Below are 22,206 nucleotides of genomic sequence, written 5' to 3' on the forward strand. Positions count from 1 at the left end.
TTTATAAGAACCTACAGTGCCACAGGAAATACTGCCATTCAGGTGATTAGATCTTGCTGGGAAGCCCAAGGATGATCGCCAGTTGACATTTTAGAGGGAGCCCCTGCTTGCTTGTTCCAGTTATAGCGTACTTTGTTCCATAGGAGGTTCCGTACCAAAGTCACATTGAGTATTTTACTAGAACAGTGAGAACATACATATAGAGGGCAAATCAAATCTAAGCAAAAGCTCAGAGAGGAGATGCTGCACTTGTTGGGTAACAAAAAAGTCCTAAACAAGCCTTAAAAGGAGAATTGCATTGATTCTTGCATGGATTCTAACCTAGCTCTCTTTCTGCTAAATGAAGATAAGGATGACAAATCAAAACACTACCCATTTATATAAAAGAATATACATTCTTGCTACAAGTAACTTGGATAATACCTTATTTAGAAGAAAATTCCTTCATTAACACTATACAGATATAGGCTCAGTAAGGCCTCACCTACTTCTAAGATTATTAAAAGAAGAAAGCAAAAGTCATTTGGCATTAAACTGACTGTATAATATATTGAACGACTCAAACAGTTAAGTGATCAATTCAGTAAATGAAGTCCCACAAAATCCAATACGATTGATTCTTAGCACACAACATTACACAGATTTCTGTACATGGAATGGCATTTTACACATTTAAGAGATCTTTTTACAAAGTTCAGTTCCAGCTGAGCGCGGTGATTTGAAAGGCTTAGCAATTGATATTCAGGTTACTATAGATAATTGATGAGACCACAAAAAAGCAAACTTACCAACTTCTTTTCCCATTCTTTATTAAGATCATCCACATAGGAGAGAACAAAATCAATCCTCCTGACACCATCCCTGAAGAATATTGAATCTTTGCTTTCATGCCTTTTATCGATCTGCGGAAGATATGGGCACATGATTAAGAATCAAGTATTTCTGATGCTCTAAAATAACAGAAGGCAGAGCAGTTTCCTTAAAGCTGCCACGGTTTTTCAGTTTCTTCATAGCTGAAGGCAAGTTTTAACAAGGCTTATATGCAGCTGCAATCATTTGCACATTAACTGACTATCACCACAAACATCAGGTGTAAACAACTGGTATATAAAGATTAAATATAATACATGCTAGTGTAGCAGTGCCTGTGAACAATGCTATCATTTCTTCTTACACGCTTTTTAGAATGTGTCACAAATGATCAGGACAAGCAGTAAGAGTTTTTCTGCAGTTAGTAGGAACACCACTCCGCACCAAAGCATTGGAGGACACAGCTCATCAACTTGAAGCAGGCAGCAAGGAGTAAAACTCATACATCCCTTCCTATGCAACAAGAGTCACTAAGGCCAGTCACCACAGAGAAGTATGTCTCAGGAATGATCATGTACAAACTGGCACACGAATATTATCATCAGTGGTAGTATCTCAAAATTGTATATTTACTTCCCTGAAGAAAAAGGCTAAAAAAACCCAAACATGTATACATATAAAAATAAGGAAAACACATTAATACAAGAGGGAAATTAATACTGATTGTACTATTGAGGCTCATGTTTTCATTTATCAGCATATACAATACAATTGATCTTATCCACTAATAGGCTAGAACAATTCATGTTCATAAAAGTAAGACAATTACCTCCTCCCATTATCAAAGTTAATATTAGGTAATATTATTTACTACTGCATCAACATCCAGGTCTACCAAATTGCCTAAAGGACTCCCGGTTCATATGGCAAGGAGTTCTCTATAGTAGATAAACTCAGGTCTAAATTTAATTCCTTGCTAAGGAAATTGGTTTGCTTTGGTTATTTTTATTTAATGACCAAATTGAGACATTGGCATGCAGTTAGACAGAACCTAGGTGGGTTTTCATTTTAGTAGAGCAGGAACAAAACAGAGTAACTCAGAGGGATACATCTCTCTCCTTATCCCGTACAGAGATGCATGTGAAAAAAGGCTCTGCAAAAGCACAAAATATTTGCAATGGTGAACCTTACTCCCAGTTAACAGAAGACACCACACAGTGAAGCATGTTATTACTGCAGCCATCCAAGGCACTTGCAATAGCATTCATCACTGTTTTACCCTCAGTCGTCGCTTCAGGAACAGATTATATCTCCTTCCACTCTGCTGGAATAACCGACAAGTAGTTAGTTAGCGTGCCATCCCTCTCTGAGTCCCAAAGGGAGATGCTTCCAGCAGCACCCCACTCTTGGTGTCAGTGAGCAGTGCTTAACAAAGCCAAAAAATATCAGCAAAAGCAATGACCATCCACAAACAGCATGACTGTGCTTTTTATTAAAGGGAAAAGTGTCCTGGCATTCTGATAATAAACCTGGGTTTTCAATCAGCTCTGAGAACACTAATTACCATTATTTGGATACTTCGGTGTAGTTTAGAAGAACAGCAGAAAGGCTCCTTTGAATGTAATGCAAAGATGACAACATGAAATCAGAAACAAACACTAGGTAATGAATGGAGCGTGTATGGTACCATTACACATGTTATGTAGGGTCAGCTGAAATGTAAAAGGAAAATAGCAGCCACGTCATCCCAGAGCTGAAAAGGCTATGAGCATAGTGCCCACGTATTTCAGGAAACATGATTACATTCAAATATGCTCAAGTTTGAAAAATAAATGCAATCCCTGTGTTTCCATCATGCTGTACATCTTTATGCCCCTTCACCACCTACATTGGTGCTTGCAAACATAGCACGCAATCAGATAAAATTCAGACATCTGAATCAATAATCATGGAGTCCAACAAGAGGAAGGGAACAGGATTCTCTCTTTTGTTCAGCTCTTACACTTCTGTTTGTAAAAAAACAAAACAAAACAAACAACCTGCATAATTTGCAACTGTTAAGTGTTAACCTGATTAATACATAAAACCACACTGAAATCTACACAGTATTAACAGTACTGTAATTATTCAGTGTTACAGTTAGCTGAACCCTGAGCTGCACTCTAGCAACATCTAATCTCAGGAATTAACCTAAGAACCAGGATACCTCAACCACCAGTCTAAAAAGGTGTGGTATCAATCTGTCTGAGGGTAAGGAGGCCCTTTAGAGGGCTCTAGATAAGCTGGATTGCTGGCCTGAGGTGAATGAGATGAAGCTCAACAAGGCCAAGTGCTGGGTCCTGCACTTTGGCCACAATAGCCCCATGCAGTGCTATAGGCTTGAGGCTGAGTGGCTGGATGACTGTAAAGAGGAAAGGGACCTGGGGGTGTTGGTCAGTGCTCAGCTGAACACAAGCTGACAGTGTGCCCAGGTGGCTAAGAAGGCCAATGGCATCCTGGCCTGCATTAGAAATAGCGTGGCCAGAAGGAGGTGTTCAGTTTTGGGTTCCTCACTACGAGAAAAGCATGGAGGCCTTGGAGTGTGTTCAGAGAAGGGCAATGAAACCAGTGAGGGGTCTGGAGCACGAGTCTTATGAGGAGCAGCTGAGGGAGCTGGGATTGTTCAGCCTGGAGGAGGCTCAGGGGAGATCTCATTGCACTCTACAACTTCAGAGAGTGGTATCATATACACAAATATAATGACAACTTCAAAAAAAACTCTTGCCAAATGAGTGTCCAAAATTCTTTGTGTAGCATAGTTACAACTAGATCATTCCACACAACTGAAGTACTATTTTATCTTCAGTGCCATCCAAGTCTGCTTGTTCTCCATGAGGTGTCAAGATCCTGCTCAGTCACTAACAGTCTCAAGCAGCAGTTTAAGAAGATGCAATAGTCACTCGTGGATCCACTTTGCAAAGAACACTTCTCAGCTCTCTCCTGTGCATAAATTTATTCATCACGAATAATGACAGGTGTACTCACAAAACCCATACATTATTCCTTCCCAATGTGCTACATTTGAATTTCTCAGGAAGAACAAGATGGGTCTTGCATATTCATGCTGTTCTGCACCTAAATGTGCGCTTATGGGCCTAAAATGGTGATCACTTGCATCGGCTGTGTTTGTGAACTGTACAAAGCTATCGATTACATTTTACTTCTTCACAGATCTTAGAACTGCATTCGAAATAACTCATCATGGATAAGCCACAGTTATTAAATTATACCTCGCATCATAGCAGATGGTCTTGGATGGGCTTCTCCTGTAATACAAGTAACCAAATTAAAACTTCCCAGCACAATACTGACAGACTGCAAACAGAAGCTTCTAAATAACTAAATGATACCCAGTGAGGGATTACAGAGGACATGGAGACAAGCCATGGTGAAAGTATGCTGAAAGCCACAGGTTGCAACAAGGATAATTCCTGCTGGATTTGAGGGAGTGGCTGAGCAGAAACGGGTCCAACAGGTTGCCCAAACAGACTGCATCATCTCCATCTGTTGGATCCACAGCTTGACTGACTGAGCAACCATGGCTGGGGGTTGGAGCTACATACCTTTATAGTCTGTTCCAACCCAAGCCATTCTATGGTTCTAACCTTATCCATATCTGAAGATAGTCTGGCCTTAAGGAGGAGACCTCCAGTGCTCGTCTCTAACCCAAGTCACCGCACAACTCCACGAAGCAATGTGACAGTGTTCAGCATGCACCAGTGCTTCCAGAAGATGAATAAAGCAGATTTACAAGGACTACTCATTATCCTGAAGTCATTTCTCAATTTTCCCAGCCTCACCATCTCTCTAAAAGTGAAATGACTTAATAGAATCCAGGCAGATGAGCTGAACACATTAACATCCTGGCTAAATTTTCATCTAACCGGGCACATATGAACTATACCAATCATCATGCTTGATCTTGTGATTGTTAGCTTGCCTAGACACCTGCCTGGGGTCAGAGCACACAACCTTACTTAAACAAATCTCAGCTCAACACAAAGTGAAGCTGTCAAATAGCACAATGACTCCTGCCCCAACAGATTTAGATGAAGGGTGTAAATGCCAGCTGGCGGTCGTACTCTAAACTGAGCTCCCTTCAAACTTCCTCACATGCTAACCACTCTCCAAGCACTCCAGGAGCAGGTCAGGCCGCCTCCTCCCACAGGGGTTCAGATACACTCTGCCACGTCCAAAGCAAACAAGACGGTCACCACTAAGAGCAGGGGAGAGCAGGCGGCTGGAAGTGCTGGCAACCACTGGGAGCCTTAATAAAGTGCCTCAGAGAAACAGCTCTGGGCTGAAGCTGACTGACACAAAGCTGTAGTAAACGTTTCCTTAGCCTGACTCACCTGGACAGGCATCCAGCATTCCTTAATGCAGTCTGCATTTCCTCAGTGCTCCATTACAGCAGCGGAAAAGCAAGTCTATTCTTCAGGTGCCGTTATACCAGGCACAGATGATTCAGTCCTGTTTATTTTCTCTTGATTCAGAGGGATTTCTATTTCTGGTTACTCACAAAACAACAAAGTCAAGTTGTTACATGCTGCTAGGGACAACTTTCTATTATGTAATGAAGTTTCCTCCAAACACACCTTGCTACTCAGTGTTTCAGCCCTCTCCATGTCTGGACTTGACAAACAGAAAAACTGCCTAGAGCAATGCTTTTCAGAGTAAAACAGAAAACTTGAGCTTCCTCAGAGGCCCGTGCTATGTAATACAGCTCCCAAAAACAGCTCTTCCTCCCTCCAGAGCTTCACGTGTCACAAAGTCCCTCTCTGCAGCACTGGGACTTACTTGGAGGTTCAGAGGTCAGTGTCCTTCATTGCCTTCTAGTCTGTGTATCTCAAAGACCATTTAGAGCTGTCATTTCAGTAATTAAGTGGTAACGAGCACTAATCCAAGATGCAGAATCTCAATATTATCTACAGCAGTTATACTACAATGAAGAATCCCTAGCTATGAGTAATGCTAAATTGCATCAGTAACAGCATCCCCATCAGCACATCTAAGAATTGCATAACCACAGTCCTACATCATCAGGTAGGAAAACTTCCTGAGATCACAAGGAAAAAAATGCAGTATTTCATTTTATTTGCTTGCAAGACAGTTTATAAACCAAATATTTGTCTACTGTGTACTTCAGATAGTCATGCACCAATCAGTTATTGTACACACAGCAACAAACCAGAATGACTACATTATAAAGCAATTAATCTACTTATACAGTAACAATCCATTGCAGAGAAGCAACCAAACAACACCACAACAGAACATAAAAAACCCAACAAAATAAGGGGTTGAAAAATGAACCACGGTGCAAGAAAAACCTCCAGATGTGAAAGAGCAAGAAAAACCCAGCAGCTTAAAAACAGAATGAACACCCTCTCCCTGATTGCAAATTTGAATGCAATGTGTGTGTACTTCCCATCTTCATGGAACGAGACACATTGACAGGTGATGTGCTGACTGGAGTTCTGCTGAGTCAAATGTAATCACTCAATGAAATGCAATTTTGAAAAGCAAGAAGCCAATGTAAATGCATTTACACAACAATTGCAAATACACAGTGCGAGGAAAAAGCGAACTCCTCCATAGTTCATGCACACTAAACTCAGCCACTGTTACACCAGAGACCACTTTGCATGAGGTTCACTTCAGTATTCTTTCTTTGAGCAACCTGGGTAACTGAAGCACTTACCCACTTCCAGAGAGTGCATTTACAACTCTCTGCAGCCCCATTTCCAGTTATGCTTCATGCAAAGCACAAAGCTGCATCAGAAGCTATAACCTTTGCCATCGTAAGAAACAAAGAGAAGCCCCACATCCCTGTGGGAGCTACTTCTGCATCTTTCTCAACACTCGTGTTTCAATTCCAAACACACAAAAGCTTGAAAACATGCATTTCAAAGCAATTTAAGACACTCAGGATGTTCACGCTACAAAGTTGAATGTGCAGGAAAAAAAACCCTCTCTGGATGAAAGAAACTACTGAGCAGGAACAGAACAAAGAAAACTAAAAAGTATGCTAACAGAGCGTATGTGTTAATGGAAGACACCAGAGCCCCATGTAAGCAAGCAATTTGAATACACTTCAGCATGTACTTCTTCTTACGTTGAACGAGTTTTTATGCTTTTTCCCCCCTCCGTAAAATGACGGAGATTGTTTTCTAACATTATTAATTACTACCAACGTGTAGTAATTAAAACATGTTAAAGTATCATGCTGATTCAGAATCCTGCATGTTATGATAAAAAGGGATCCCAAGTTAATCACACCATAGTCAGAATGCCCTACATCCCATCAACCCAAAAGAATAACAAATAAAAAGCAAACTTTCCAGTTTTCTTCACCAGCAGTTCTCAATTTTGACAATTTTCCCACCATTTGAACCCTTTCGATTACCTTGAATTCGTCAATTAAGCCATCACATGATGTGGTCGTGAGGCCAATAGACTCAAAAGCCACATCCATTTTTACATGCTAAGGAAAGCCATTTTCTGCAAGGATGGCTTCCTCGAAACTGGAAAATTTTTTAGTGAGGGACTTTTCAGCATATGGTAACAGAAGACGTCACACGAATTCATGCAAAGAAGCATGAATGTTGCTTACTGCTTACCACTTGATGATCGGGGATGAGTAAAGTAGTCTCAGTGCTGTTTAGACCCTGCCAGGGGCATCATGGGAAAAACATAACATTGTTAGCAGTGATGCAAAGGATGCTTCAAAAAGAAAAAACCTATTTGAGGAGAAACAGCGTAGCTTCTGGTTTAAGTCACTAGAGAGTTATTCTGAGTGATGGTTGAATTTCAGTTCAGATAGACAAAGCTGAAGCAAAACTCTACTTCCCCAGGTAACTGGGTCCCTAGCCTACAGAGATTACACGTTCACCGACTTCTTCATTTTTATTTTCAACTAAAACTTTACTTGAGAGAAACAACACAGGGTCTATTCATGTCATTCTGTGAAACAAACACTACTTTTGATCCTGTTCACGTTGAACTAATGTGAATACACCTTTTTCCATTCTTTATTAATGATACCATCCCTAAGCATTTGCTCATCTAAGCAAAAAAGTTCACATGAGAAGCAGTGCCAAAACAATGGTTCTGTTGTTCTTCTATCTTAAGACAGTCTGAACAGGATTTACAAATCTAACCCTCATGTTACTGATGCTACTGGAAAAACCCAGCTGAACGTGAGCCACTAGTATGCCCAGGTAGTCAAGAAAGACAGCAGTATCCTGGTGGAGAAACCACCCCTACAGGTTTTCAAGAAACATGGAGATGTGGCACTGAGGAACATGGTTAGTAGGCACGGTGGGGATGGGTTGGACCAGATGATCTTTGAGGTTTCATGCAACCATATCGATCCTATGATTTATGGAGCAATGCACACTGAGATACTTAATTGGAAAGTTTTCTTCAGCTACGTCCTACAAATATCAACCATGTACTGTACAAACTGGAGACCAGTGGAGGCACACAGCCTTGCCCGTCACTGATGTCCTGAGGCTCCTACTTGCCCACACCCATGGCAGAAGCCATCCATCAGCTCTTCTTCCACCTCTCCTTTCTGTCCTGCTTCCACTCACAGCTTGCCTTCTCAGCCATGATAAGATGTCAACATGGGCTTTAACCATCCTTGAAGAGCTGCTCACACAGCTTTACTCAAAGTTAGAGCTCAAATATATCTAGTGAAAAGAGTATGCTGTGAAATGAGAGCACACACCAGGCAAAGTCTAGTCCTTTGTACACCCCTAGACATTTGGTGAACTACTTTCCTACTAATCTGGGGAACTTATTTCACTCTCGGTACAACTGTCTGAAATTAATAAGTCATGGGAGCTAGATGTTTCAGAGTTGCTGATAGTCAGCTTACCTTTTTTTGTACCTTCAAATTCCTGTAGAGAGAAACCACTTTTTCCACTACATGCTGAAGTCCGAGTACTGCACAGCAGGGCTTTTATCTTTATAGAGTATCATCTCCAGAACAAGCACTAAATAGCACTTTCAGAAACACTCAAATAACCCAACTCCTTCAAATAAAAGCCAAAATCTAACACTTTGACACTGGAGGTAGCAGTGCTCACCTTGTCCTTCATACTTGAAAATCTTTCTTCCTAAGTCTAACATATTCCTCCATATATCCTTCTTACATACGTAAATAAACTAGAAATGAGTTGGTGTTTTCATCTCCTACAAAACATGCTATCAAACAGAATGGACTCATGGTATATTTTTTCTTCTCTCACCGCACAAGCATTAAGTAGAGGGAAAACATTCTCAGTTTTTATTTCATTCATTTTCCCATTTGCCTGAAACCTTTCAGACTCATTCATATATTTCTTGAAACAGGAACTCTGTAAAGGCTAATTTAGTAGATTCTACTTCAAGACTGAATTAGGACAGTTGTCTATCCCTAGTGGGAGTGGCTGCCTGTGAATTGATTTCAGAAAGACATAACTGGAAACAGATTCCTTTGCAGCACCTATCTGAAGACATTCCTAACATGTCCATTTTTTCCCCTCTTTCTGTCTGCTATCTGCTGAAAAGATCTCCTTGCCTCCACCCATGGCAAAGCATCTAGAAATGATTCATGCTGTAAAGTTTCTAATATCCAAGTCCATCGAACTTTAAGTGCCCTTTGTTTCTTTTGGCCCTGGGAACCAAGATAAGAAATAAGAAGACTAATAAGAAGCAGATGAGGGAGGGGGCTAGAAAAGTAGTAGTAGATTAGAGCACAAATGTAAAAGCATAAGGAAGAACAACAAGCATTGCTGACTGCAGATTTGATTGTTTTTTTAGTTCTAGACTTCATCTGAGTTCATCTCCTCAGGAGACCTTAGTTCTACTGCTGCTAAGTAGAAGTATGACATTATCCTTAGTTTGGAGGGGAAGAGAAAAAAAAAAGACATTACAAGCACACTGTAATTGTGACCTGATGGAAATTCATGTAACTCTCTTCTGCTAATCTTTTTATGAATGAATTCCATTTCTGTTTAAAACATAGTGGCTGCCAAAACAACAGAGCAGGCTGAGCAGAGTTCAAACGGGTCTTTGCAGAAAGAGAGACAGTAGGTTTTCTCACATGCCAGGATTGATGGCCCTACTCAACTGCTACAGGGATGCATTAAGGATGACAAAGGCAAGCTAGCAAAGAAATGAGGGAAAGTTTATAAAGAAGAATCTGAAGCTGTGAAGACATATCAGGATAAAGAATTGGTATTATGTGAAAAAAAATAATAGATAAAATGAAGGCTATGTTACTGTTGGAATCGATTCATGGGAAAACTTCACCTGGATATAAAGGACATTAATCATTACAAACTAAGGCTGTCATGGCTGATTGCAGCACTGGGCAAGAAGATTAGAAACAACTTTGTAACTTTATGCCAAGTTTATGTATAGAAAGCAAAAATCTGATGAATGACTGTGTTAAAGGATACAAAGTAGAGCATAGGATACAAAGTATTGATTTAAATGTAACAAGTGTCAGATGACCAGGTGGCCTGAAAAAACAACCCATAGCCAAATAACCCGTCCCTGTTAGAGAAAGTAAGTCAACTATGGACATGTTAGTATGACATTTCTTCACGATTCATAAGAACAAATGAAGAAGAATTACTAGGTAAGGAACACATATACGTAGGAGGGGAAAAAAAGAGAAAATACAGCATGAATCAACCATGCAGAATATCTTCAAGGAAAGCCAGGTATGTTTTTCACAAGCAGGCTGCCTCCCAGACAAGAAAAAGCTGAAGATGAAAGCCTCCTTTTCTGTAACATTAGAACACACCAAAATAAGTCCAAATCCCACATCCCCAAACATTAAATCCATCACACAACCTTTCTCCCATGTCTCCTGCACTTTCCCACATGAAAATGAGTTCTTTCGGGTCTTGGTGAAATGGGCCGTCTTCATCTAAATGCAGGCACTCAAAAGGAGCTTGGAAACAGCTTCAGACTCTGCTGCCTATCAGGATGCAATGATTCATACACTGTAATTTGAGATCATGTCTGCCTGGGTTCAGTGAAGTATTCGCTATGTCTGTTCAACAACATTTTTCCTGGAGATGATGTTTACTATGGGACTCATACGATAGATGGGGAGGAAGCAGAGTGAATGTAATAACAGATGAAACAAGGTAGATTCATAAGACGTGAGTGATATGGTGCATGTGCTGGCAAAACAAATCTGTGTAATCTAATAAGGACATGGTGCTCTGCCTTCACAGGGTCAGCTTTAAATTTACCTCCAGAAGGCAGATGAGGAAAGGTACTTTGGAAACGTAGTAGAAATACACTTTGCCAGTTCTCAATTTCACGATATCATTTCTGATAAGGGCTAATAGGCAACTTAAGACTGTAGTTCAGCAAAGTAGCTACTGCTATTCTTATCTAAACGTACCATAACAAATAAGAAATTAGACAACAGAAATTAAAACATCCATTTCAGGAAATACTTCAAAATTCTTTTTCATTTCTTTCTTAACTGAACAGCATCCATGTACCTCTATTTATTTACTGTGTACACTGTATTAAGTGTTGAGGCACTGAGACAAGTGAGTAAATGGTGAGTGATGCGTTTCAGTATGCACATCTTGCAAGGGCTCTCCCTTGTATTCTTACAACTCGCCTCCTTTTGGCTTTCTCATAAAGAGCTGTTAAAAATACCTAAAGCATAGGATTGGAAGAGTACGTTGATTCCATAGTAGTGTGACACAGCATAAAACCAAATATTGCCTTTGTGGAGGAGTATGATGTTTTTCCCATTAACACTGAAGCAACCATGTGATTCTTCTTTGAAGACCGATACTGAAAGCGCTGTAAAGCCCCAAACCATTTTTCACTACTGTTACAGCTATTGTGTTGTGAAGTTCCTCAGTGAGTAGCAGCATTACTTTCATAGCTTTGCTCCTTCAAAACACTATAGGAAGAAAAAAACATTTGCATGGCTAAAGATATACATATGAGAATCTAATAGCAGTGTTCTTCATCAAAAGTCATTTTCTCTTTCACGACACTGTTTCTCTCTCAGTCTACTAGCAGTATGTTAATTCTGTCTGTGCTGTACCTTACCTCAGAGCCAATTGGGACCTCAGATCCTGAAGTTGAAATGGTTTCACATAAAGGTCCGTTGCTTTCTTCCCCTAAAGAATGTTGAGAGAGCTGTATAAGTGCAGGCCTTTAAAAATAACTTTGTATTTGAAAGTGAAGTAAAACCAGAAGGCACGGAACTATGAGGAGGCAAAAGCAACATCTAGAAAAACCATTTAGCTACATGAAATCTACACAAAGGGTTCTTTGAAGGGAGAAAACACCATGAGACATCACATTCAGCATGTACTAACTTGTAGTCACACAAACATTGCTAACAGTGACAAACAAAACCCATCAGCATCTTGTATTTGAGAAGATAAAATTATGCCTTGCCTCAAATGTCCTATAAATTACCATCTAATGAGGGTCCAACGCCCAGACCTTTGCTGCTTTGGTAATCAAAGTTCAATTATTCTGGTGGTTGTGTGTTAACTATTAAATTGGGATTGATGGCATATAGCATCACAATTACAGAAGCCCACATAACGGAGATAGGATAGCAGAATCAAGAATATTATCTTAAGTTGACTTTCCCACAAATACAGTTGGTCTGCCAAGGAGATTACCACTTAAATATTAACACAATGAGGGAAATTACACTGAATACTTTTAAATCACTGTAAGAGATTGGCTGGATCTGTGGATCTGAACCTGCTCTGTCAGCAGATTCCTCAGGAGAGCAATTCTGAGCCCTTAAGGTGGGCTTTTGCTCTAAGATTGTGCAAACAACCTTGTCCCTGCTTATCAGGCAGACAGACCAGCGTCTTAGATCAGATATCTAAATAACTCCAGCACCAATGAAAAAGGGTAAACAGCTTTGTATACAGCTCATCACAACCCAGAGCCTCTTCATTGCAGCAGGGGAATTATCACGCTCCTCCCTCTGTCAAGACAGTAAGGAAGCATCAGTGGGTATAGCTCAGGCAAGACAGAGCATCACAGCTTAGACTGGTGCACTTTCCAACAACTACAGTTAGTTTAACTCATACCAACAACATAAACCTAACATTTTTCCTCTTTTTTCTTTTTATGAGCCTGTCCAGTCAGATGCTCTCAAGCTCTATCTAAGCTTGATTACAAACAATGGTCTTCCTCAGTTTTAATCGCTGTGAGGAGAAACTGGGCAATGGTAGATTATGATACAGAAACCCAAAAATACTTCAATATAAGAAACTGTTGCAGGAACAATTTCTTCTCAGAAAGAGCAGTGATGTAGTGGCACAGCTGCCCAGGGAGGTGGGTGAGCCACCATCCCTGGGGCTGTTCCAGAGCTGTGGAGATGTGGCACTGAGGGACGTGGTCAGTAGGCATGGTAGGGTAGGCTGGTGTTGGACTTGGGGATCTTATTGGTCTTTTCCAACCTTAATAGTTCAATGATTCTATCATATAAGAACCAAAAATTGGTGTCAGGTCATTTATAAAAAGTTTGTGTGTTACTTGGAAGTAACTAACTTAAGTTCACTTTTCCCACCCAATTACATTATAAATGCTACACCCTAAGACAGAACACCAACAACAGAAAACATTTAACGCAACAGCTTCAGAACAGAACAGAACCCAAGTCACCTCCCCAGCCACACAGACATTCAAACAAGAGAAACAAGCAGCACAAAAATGGGAAAAAAAAACATCAGAAGCACCTAGAAGTCTTTACTAAAAGCAGCAACTATCAAAACATTCTGAATAATTTCTTTTAGATACATTTTCTGCAAGAATGTTCCTGGAGAGAGGATCTACCATGATACAGGACTGGCTCTCAGCACAAGCCAGCCAGGTCACTGCATAGGACAGCCAAAAAGAAGGGGAGTACCAACATCACCCCACTGCCTGCTTTGCCCATCACACTGGGAAGCAGTTGGCTACTGCAACTTTGGTTGAAGGAATCATACCCAGAAGCAAAAAGCCCCAACATCACACAGCTCTTCATGGCAGAAGCAGCCAGGCACCTCAGCCGTGGAGCAGTGACCTGCGCTGCTGAGATGACTTGAACCAACTCCATAGCCTACAACAGCCTAGATGGTTGTTTTTTCTGGATTATGAATTCTGTTGATGGGAAAACTTAATCCAAGAAATAAGCGCAATTAAGAGTTTTTAATGCTATTTAATGCTATTTAATGCTTTTATTTGGTTATTAGCTCAGCTAATAACTTACACAAATTGTGAGAAGAAATCCTCTTAGTATTCCTAATCCAGAGAAATAAAACTGAGTTAAGGCTGTTGCAGCACACAAAAAGGCAGAAAGAGAACGCAGAACCTAAAGTAGCTGATAAATACTACATTATTAAATGTTCGCTCCTTGACAAACACATAAGCAAGTTCCTAAGCAGCAAGACAAGAAAATGCATGTCCACGTCACCTAAGTGTAAAGAAGCCACAACCCAGAACCGCATCAGATACCATGAATGGAGATGCCTGGTCAGTTCTTTATAAAGAATTTCTAGAATTAAAAACTACAGCAATAAAGAATAATGAAATAATGAGAGTAACAATAGAGGACATACACAGAAGGGAGGAAGGCATAATGCTGGTTCGTATGATACCTTCTGACCACAACGGCTTGAACTTGGTGAGAACTGCATCGTCATCTTTAAAAGGAAAAAATGCTTCAGTTAAAACCAAAAGTCTCAAGTCAAATCCACTTCTAACAGCTTTAATAAGCCTCAATAACTAAAAAGATGAGCCTGCAGTAGGAACAACAGACTAGGCAGAAGGCACAGAGCAGGCTTCTCCTGAACCCTCAGCATTCATCTTTTACTCCCTTCATTCAGCAACATAAACTGAGCTTTTGCTTTCCCATACCAGCGGCACAGAGGACAAGAGTAGTTTCCACTAGCCAGGAAAATATCTTGAAAACACTTCAAGAAATTGCGTTCTTATATCTAAACTGGAATGCAATGATACACTGATGAAACCATCATCTGTAAGGGAACCACTTTGTTCTTCAACACTACTATAAGAAGGTATGAAACCATTCATAGGCCTAAAAGAATGGTCTCCAATAGCCTTACAGCTCCATGCACAGCTATTTCTAATGTCTTAAACACATGCCCTGGGAGCTGTGCATTACTGGAAAAGAACAAGTTTTCCATGACCTGTAATTTTAATTTCCACTATCATTAACATACACTGTCCTAAACCGTACCCAACTGCAAGGCAATCTACTTATAAACTTCCAATGGGTCATCCTGAAGAATTACAGTTCACTTCTGTTTCAATTACAGACCTAGACAAACAACAGTAATCCAAAACAGTTCACAGAAATTAACATCCAGGACTGAAGACTGCAGAACATAAATGTGACTGATACAGCCTGTCAGAAGTTACGTAGCTTACCCCACAAATAAGACTGACTTAGTAGAAGTACTGTTTATTTCCATAGCAAGCACAAAGAATGTCTTCTTGTGCACTGAACTGGCAAGTTATTCTACAATAGTCTAAATTTGCTTACAGTGCCCAAATCATTTCCTTTTTTTCCTAAATGGCAAAACTGGTGTTTTAAGATAAGGAAATGAAAGTACTGCAATTCCACTTTTGAACCCATTTGGTTAAATGGAGACCTTTAAAATGCTCAGCAAGTTGTCCTTCAAAACTTATCTACGCATTTCATGTTGAAGGACCAAAAACCCTTGATGTCCTAAGCACTACCAAGATTACAGATTCTGAAAGACACTACACTAGCTGCAGTTTACAGAAGGAAGCAATACATAGAGACATTGAAAATGAGATAAATGGACGGAAAGCCACATGGATGACTGACCTACCCTTCATACAACAATATGGCAGGAAGTGGAAAAATACTCATTAATCTGTATTAGCAGCGTAGTCAAGAATTAAAATAACTTGCAAGAAAACAACACAGTGCAAACCAAATTGTTTGTTTTGAGAAGTTAACCTATAAAAATCTCATAATGCAAGTCAGTTTCTTCAGTGTTGTCACAAAACAAGTAATGGCACTATTAGAGATCACGGCCTCCTGTGGCCACTTGATAGGTGAGACAAGTCAAGCAGCACAGCTCAGCAGTGCCCAAGGATGAGCACCAAAATGGAGCTGGGTGATCCCAGGGTGAAGCAGAACCCAGTTCTAGACATGTGAATAGCAACTTTCTTACTCGGCAAAAACTAGCAGGTAAAAGGGACTTTGAGACCCATCGCTCCGTTCTGCAAACGTCTTGACACCTCAGTTCACACCTATGCACGCTCCTAAGTCTTGATGCTCCAGGTGAACTAAAACTAACAAACTTAAATGAGGCAGCTACTCTGTGCTATGAACACAGTTCCTAATATTCACCCTTACCAAGGAGTCACAGAAAATTTTATTCCTGACGTCTTATAGATACCATCTCAGTGAACTCCTCCATTATTCAACAACCTGTCTTTCTGAGGGGAAGAATCAGTTTAAGAACATGACTACTCATTGCTAAATCAATACATGATTTACAGTATTGTGTACTGTGCTCCCAAAAGATCAGCATGCAATCACTGTTCAACTTGCCAGTTGGGACCTATTCTGACAGATTTCTACTCAGGAAGCCTGATTCAGCAATGAGTCACTAACAAAAATGAATACTGAAGAAATACTGCTCCAGAATAAGGTCACTCATTCCACACAATGACTATTTTATGTGCTTCCATATCTCAGAAAAACACGGCTTTAAAATTACTCAAGTGAGCTTCCAAGTATATTGACCAACCGCTCCCAGTTCACACAAGCCACATCCCTGCCCTGCAATAAAGCAAGACTTGCTGCACCTCAGCCCCCTGGGCTCCCTGGAAGGAGCCATGGCACAGCCAGATTAACAAGCTGGATAACATTGCATAGGGAAACTGGGACCTACCCAGATTGCTAGCTCACCAGCAAGTTCAATAAGCGTTAATTACTTCACCTGGTATCATCTGAAGAGCAACAGCTGCACTCCTGAACCAAAGATTCCATCTCAAGGTTATGCTTGAAGTGGTTTATACACACTCAAGAGCTGCTCCTGAAAATTTAAAGCTATTCCTAAGCAGTTAATTCACCTACAAATCCAAGATAATATACTAGGTATATAGGAAAAGAACTTTTTGATTCCCTTATAAAACAAACAAACACAAACCACCTTCAATTGTTATTTACTTCACAGCCATGATGTGATTAATTATTAAATGGGAAATTCCGCAGAACAGGTGTTTATCAACACATAGGTAGTAAAAGAAAAAAAACACCGAGTATTTTTAATAGACAAAAATACAGGAGAAAAATCTAATTAACAAAATCTAGTAGTTTGGAGGAAATTCAGTCTGTAGTGCTAACCTAGTATAATAAATGGGTATTCTCAATTAGAACTCAGAGTTTACTCCTACCTGCCTTCCTTTTCTAAAACCCATTAGGACCTCCCATCTTGATTAGAAAGCACCAAGCTTAATATATTAGACTTGCATACATCTGTTTTTAGTGAAAACCACAAGCATAGTGTTGTAACACAGAACTTGAATGACATTTGTATGTGGTTAAGGCAATAACTACTACCACACTGCATTAAATGTGCTGGGAGCGCAGAACACGGCATTTATACCTCCCAGGTACCATCATTCTGCAGAATGGCACGTGTCAACCAATTAACAGGTTTCAAATGCAATTAAAAAAGAGGAAAGCCCAGACCAAAGAAGCTGGATACAGTGAGGTATTTTTACATGTGTAAGATTTAGGTGTGTAAGCAAGAAGGACCAAGATGGCAAATAAGCCTCAAAAGAGCAGGGTGGTAGAAGAGCAGCCTGCATTTGACCTGGCAGCTTGTGAAGGACTATGGCAGTGTTTGTTTGCATTTAGACTATTTATACGCCAAAGGCCATTTTTCATCAGCACTGACTGCAGAAGCAGACAAGCAGCTCAAGCAATAGCTATGCACATATATGGAAATGCCAGGTGCATGCTGATCGCACTCCAGTACAGAGGAAGAACGGGCAACTGTGCTATGGCAGCTCAAGAGAATTACAAGCACTTAAAAAGTGTTAAGTACGGGCTTGCTTTCCTACAGGCCCATTTAAAATCTCACGGATATTCATTCATGGATTGCACTGAAATGTAATATGGCAGCAACACAATCTCTGACTTATTTCAGCCTCTGCAGCAGTTCTCATAAGCAGCAAAGGTCCCCAAGTACTATTCATTCCACAGACACACATTACACCCTAGCATGAGAAATCTACAGACTGTATGAGAAAACAGCAGGGAAAATCAGAGAAGGGAGAGGAGCAGCAAAAACCACAAGGAACGTATCTGACTTGTACCTTTACTAAGAAGGTAAAAAGCACTGTGAACAACTACATCATCCATTTTCTGTCCACTGACCATATTCCTCAGCTGCTTGCCATACTTAATTTCAGATGTACACCGAGTTTCACCTGTAATTCTTACTTCCTTCGTGTCCCCATACTCTGCTTCAATACCCTTCTGGTCATACTTCAATGACATGCACCACTGAGAATTTTGCTTTGCTTTCTCTTATTAAATCAAGCACCATGCTAAAACAGATAGAGAACTTAATATGGGCTAAAGGGAGTGGACTTTTAGAAGCTCATTAAAGCTTATTAATTAGCATACAAACACAATAGGGTATGAGTTTGCAACACAATGCTTTCTATTCAGATCACTCAAACAAGATACAGTAGACATGGAAGTCATACAGAAGACCCACAGAAACATCCCCTACCAATCATGAAAATAAGCAGGGTGGAAGACCACAGCTCCCATCACTTATGGTTTCTGATGTAGAAACCAGCTGATTAGCAGGACCAGAATAGCACAGACATCCAACTTTTTGATGGTCTGTGAAATACATCTGCTTATCATTACTTGTCAGCGTGGTATATTTCCAGTACATTGTAAATGGGCAAAAAGAGACTCTCCAAACTCCGACCTGATACTTAAGAAAACCCCTCTGAATAACAAACCACGGGGCCTTTTCTAATTTTGGATGGGTGTAGAAAATTAAAGACCAGCCATGTGAACCACGAGCCCTACCCTCAATGCTTGCTGGCATTCTGCTGTCTTGCTGAAGGCCTCTGATTTCACATTTACCTTTGGGAGCCTGCTAAGTGAGACACGGGATCACAGGAAATTTCAGGTTATAAAACAGTACCTTACCCTAAGATACTCTCAATAGATGCTCATCTATTCATAATTGTTTCTTTTTCCATAATGTACAGAACTGTATCACACTGCTGTATTTACTCCCCCCCTCGCCAAAGAGAATCGAAATCCCATAACCCAATAAGCTACGTGATTTGTTGAGAACACCAGATTACAACTATGCAAATGGGATCTAAGGAAATTCCTTTCCTCATTCCTTGCACATCAGTTCCAATTAAAATAAAATTCTCTGGTAGCATAAACTACTGACAAAGCAGGGGCTGAAGAGAGACAGTCTGAAGGCAGCCCTACAGTGTTCCTGTTCTATCCCAGTGCAGTATAAGTGATCCAAGTTCACCCTTGGGTGTATTCTGAACACATATAAATAGATTCAGAAATCCTTCACTGGATTACCACAATATTGAATTGACTTTGGTACGGAGTTGAGCTCTTTTCTCAGCTCTTCATGAGAAATATACTTGAACATAGATGTTGATGTCATATCCCTCACCCTGCTCAGATGGGTAAATTAAGAATTGCATTAGGTTACATTAAGAAAGGTAATTACTGCTTACAACACACCACCACAGCTGTGCAGGGCATGTATCTCCACGCTGATTCACACAGCCTGCCTTACCTTGGGCCATCTCAGCAGCTGCAGCCAACTCAGCTGCCAGCACACCTTCACTTGGCAGGCACCAAGCTACAGCAACCAACAATGCACATCTAGCAGCCCAAAGTTCTTGCAGGAGGTTCATCAAGAAGATACAAACATGCCTACAGTATAATCCCAAGTAACTATGGCCCAACCTAGAGTCAACCCCACCATTCCAAGAATTCATCTTCACAAACAACTCCCGACTCGTTCAGCTTGCTTTAGCTAACATCTCAAAACCTCTTACTGTATTATGACCGCAAGAGGCATCCCAGTCAGGAGGTCACAAAGACCCTTTCTTGAATCTCCACATGTCAAAAGCTAATCCAAAATACTGGTGCTGCTAAACAGCCAAGTACATCCTGACAACCACCTGGCTCCTCAGTTCAGCCCCTAAGTAACAATAAAAAAATAGCAGACTATCTTATCACTGCATCACCACCTTGCCACATAATGTAAGGAAAACACAGCAACAGTTGCACACCAGATGACAGTACCCATACTTTTTAAACTATACATTTATGGTAGGGGACTTGCTGTTCTTACCTGTATTAACTCATTAACTAGACACTACACATAAAGAAATATTTTTTACTGTCTGCCAGCAGTAACTTTAAAAGTGCATTTTCAGCACAATTGTTGCATCTTATCCTTTTTCCTTTGTGTCCTAGTAATTACTGATCACTTGCATGGAGATGTTAAGGTGCCCTTCTAGTTTTTGATACTATTATCAATAAAGTATTACTACTGAACTTTTTCAAATTACAAACAGCAAAAGCCCACATTTTAGTTCAGCTTTCAATTCTTAATAGGCACCGGCTAGCATCAGACAAACTGCTTGGAAAGCAAAGTAACTCAGCATTCTACTTATAAGTGAAGCTGCATGGAAGCTAAACAGCATTCATCAGAGATAGGAGAAACAGGTCAATTCTCCTGCACTTCACTGAATTCAGCTGTATTTGCCATCCCTCAGAAGAGTGTCCAGAACATCCCAATAACTGCCAAGGGATAAATAAGGCAGGTGAGAGCGCTTCGCCCTTCCTATGGCACCGCTCCACTTTGCCAGCCACTGAGCTGCAGAAAAAGTTTATCACAAAACTAGGAGTTTCCTGTTTAAACAGAGCTCACCTGTTGGATACCCAACATGTATTTAAACTGTGCCTGGCAGTGATATTTCTGCCAGTAAAGAAATACCATTCAGGAACTATATATTGCTTGATGAAGCTAATGGCATGTCTTCTCACTTGCCTCTTCTATGCTGAATTATGCCTGAATGCACTGGAGCTTTGATTTCTATACTTTAAGAGAGTTTTTGTGTTGGTTAACCCTCCACTTTAGTCCTGTGGGTGATAATCCACTCAAGAGTTCCTACAAACAGATCAAAAATTATTATTCCCTCAGTAATTATAGACAGCTGCAGTTTTGAACACAGACCTGTATTTTCATTTTATACCATGAGTACGAATTAATTTCAATTAAGTAAGTAACACTCTCTTAAACAACAGCAGTAACTGGCCCTGAACAGCAACACGTTATTATCAGTCAGGGCAAGTGCTGTTTGGAAGTCACACCATCAGCCTCTCCTGGTGTATTTCTGCCTTACTTTGGGGACTAGTACAACAGAGCAGTCAGGTACCTCTTAGAAAGATGAGCCATGGTATCAGTCCAGTTCCTTACTACCAAAGGGGAATGTGAATAACCTCTTTCTGCCTTGCAGAGCACAAGTTGGATTTAGGCTCTCCTTATGCGTTCCATGCACTTAAGCTGCATTCACCTGCATCTCAAAACACAGTCCAGAGCCCACTGCCAGCTTCCAGAAGGTCCATAGAAGCCATAGCATTGCAAACTTAAGCAGAAAATATAATGCTGAAAGACAGCACAAAGAAACATTCCTAACAACATACCATGTCTTCTTCTTTTGATACTTACATCGGAATTTTACAAGTTCACTTTTTTTTTCCTTTAATATTCAGGTAGATGACACACATCTTGAATGAAAAGCAAAAAATGACACACTTCAAAGCGGGAAGTCATTACCTCACACTGGTCTCATTCATCAGGAAGCGAGATAACTTCCTCTGCAGAAGAAGGTTCAGCACACGAGCTCCAAACACAGAGTGCACGCTCAACTTCCTGCTGCTGGTAGGTAGCTTTTCACTCACATAACTTGCTTTTCAGCATTCAAGAAAACTTGAATGAAATGTAATAGCAAACCAGAATTAAATATATGTGTACCATTGAGATATGAACGTGTCTTTAAGGCAAAAATGCAGCATTTCCTTCTCCTTCTGCCTTTTTCTTATTAACTCCCACACAGACAGTACTATGTGATGGCACATCTGACCTCTGTGGCTGGAAGCCTCTTTAGGAGGTTACCTTAGGAGTACAAAGCATACGATTAGATCTTGGATTAGTCTCAGTGGTAACAGATGCATATTGCTAACTTTTGCAGACCACAGCTGGTAGGGCAGAAAAGATTTACTGTAAATCC

At 40.4% G+C, this 22,206-nt stretch overlaps 1 protein-coding gene across 6 annotated transcripts in view; it reads right to left on the reverse strand.

The window, feature by feature from the left end:
- The window catches only part of ANO5 (anoctamin 5), a 48,377-nt gene that overhangs the window by 24,945 nt on the left and 1,226 nt on the right, over nucleotides 1–22,206 (reverse strand). Inside the window, exons 2-5 of one of the 6 annotated variants that reach the window (XM_072337453.1) lie at nucleotides 14,454–14,537; nucleotides 11,932–12,002; nucleotides 7,470–7,517; nucleotides 789–902 (exon numbers count right to left, since the gene is read on the reverse strand). In XM_072337453.1, coding sequence (XP_072193554.1) covers nucleotides 789–902; nucleotides 7,470–7,517; nucleotides 11,932–12,002; nucleotides 14,454–14,537 — 317 coding nt within the window. Of the gene's footprint in view, nucleotides 1–788; nucleotides 903–2,089; nucleotides 2,151–7,226; nucleotides 7,389–7,469; nucleotides 7,518–11,931; nucleotides 12,003–14,453; nucleotides 14,538–22,206 lie in introns of those variants that run through there. The other 5 variants (XM_072337449.1, XM_072337451.1, XM_072337450.1 and 2 more) reach the window with 5 other exon arrangements.

This window comes from Excalfactoria chinensis, chromosome 5, assembly GCF_039878825.1.
Source record: "Excalfactoria chinensis isolate bCotChi1 chromosome 5, bCotChi1.hap2, whole genome shotgun sequence".
In the NCBI taxonomy this organism is placed as follows: Eukaryota; Metazoa; Chordata; class Aves; order Galliformes; family Phasianidae; genus Excalfactoria; species Excalfactoria chinensis.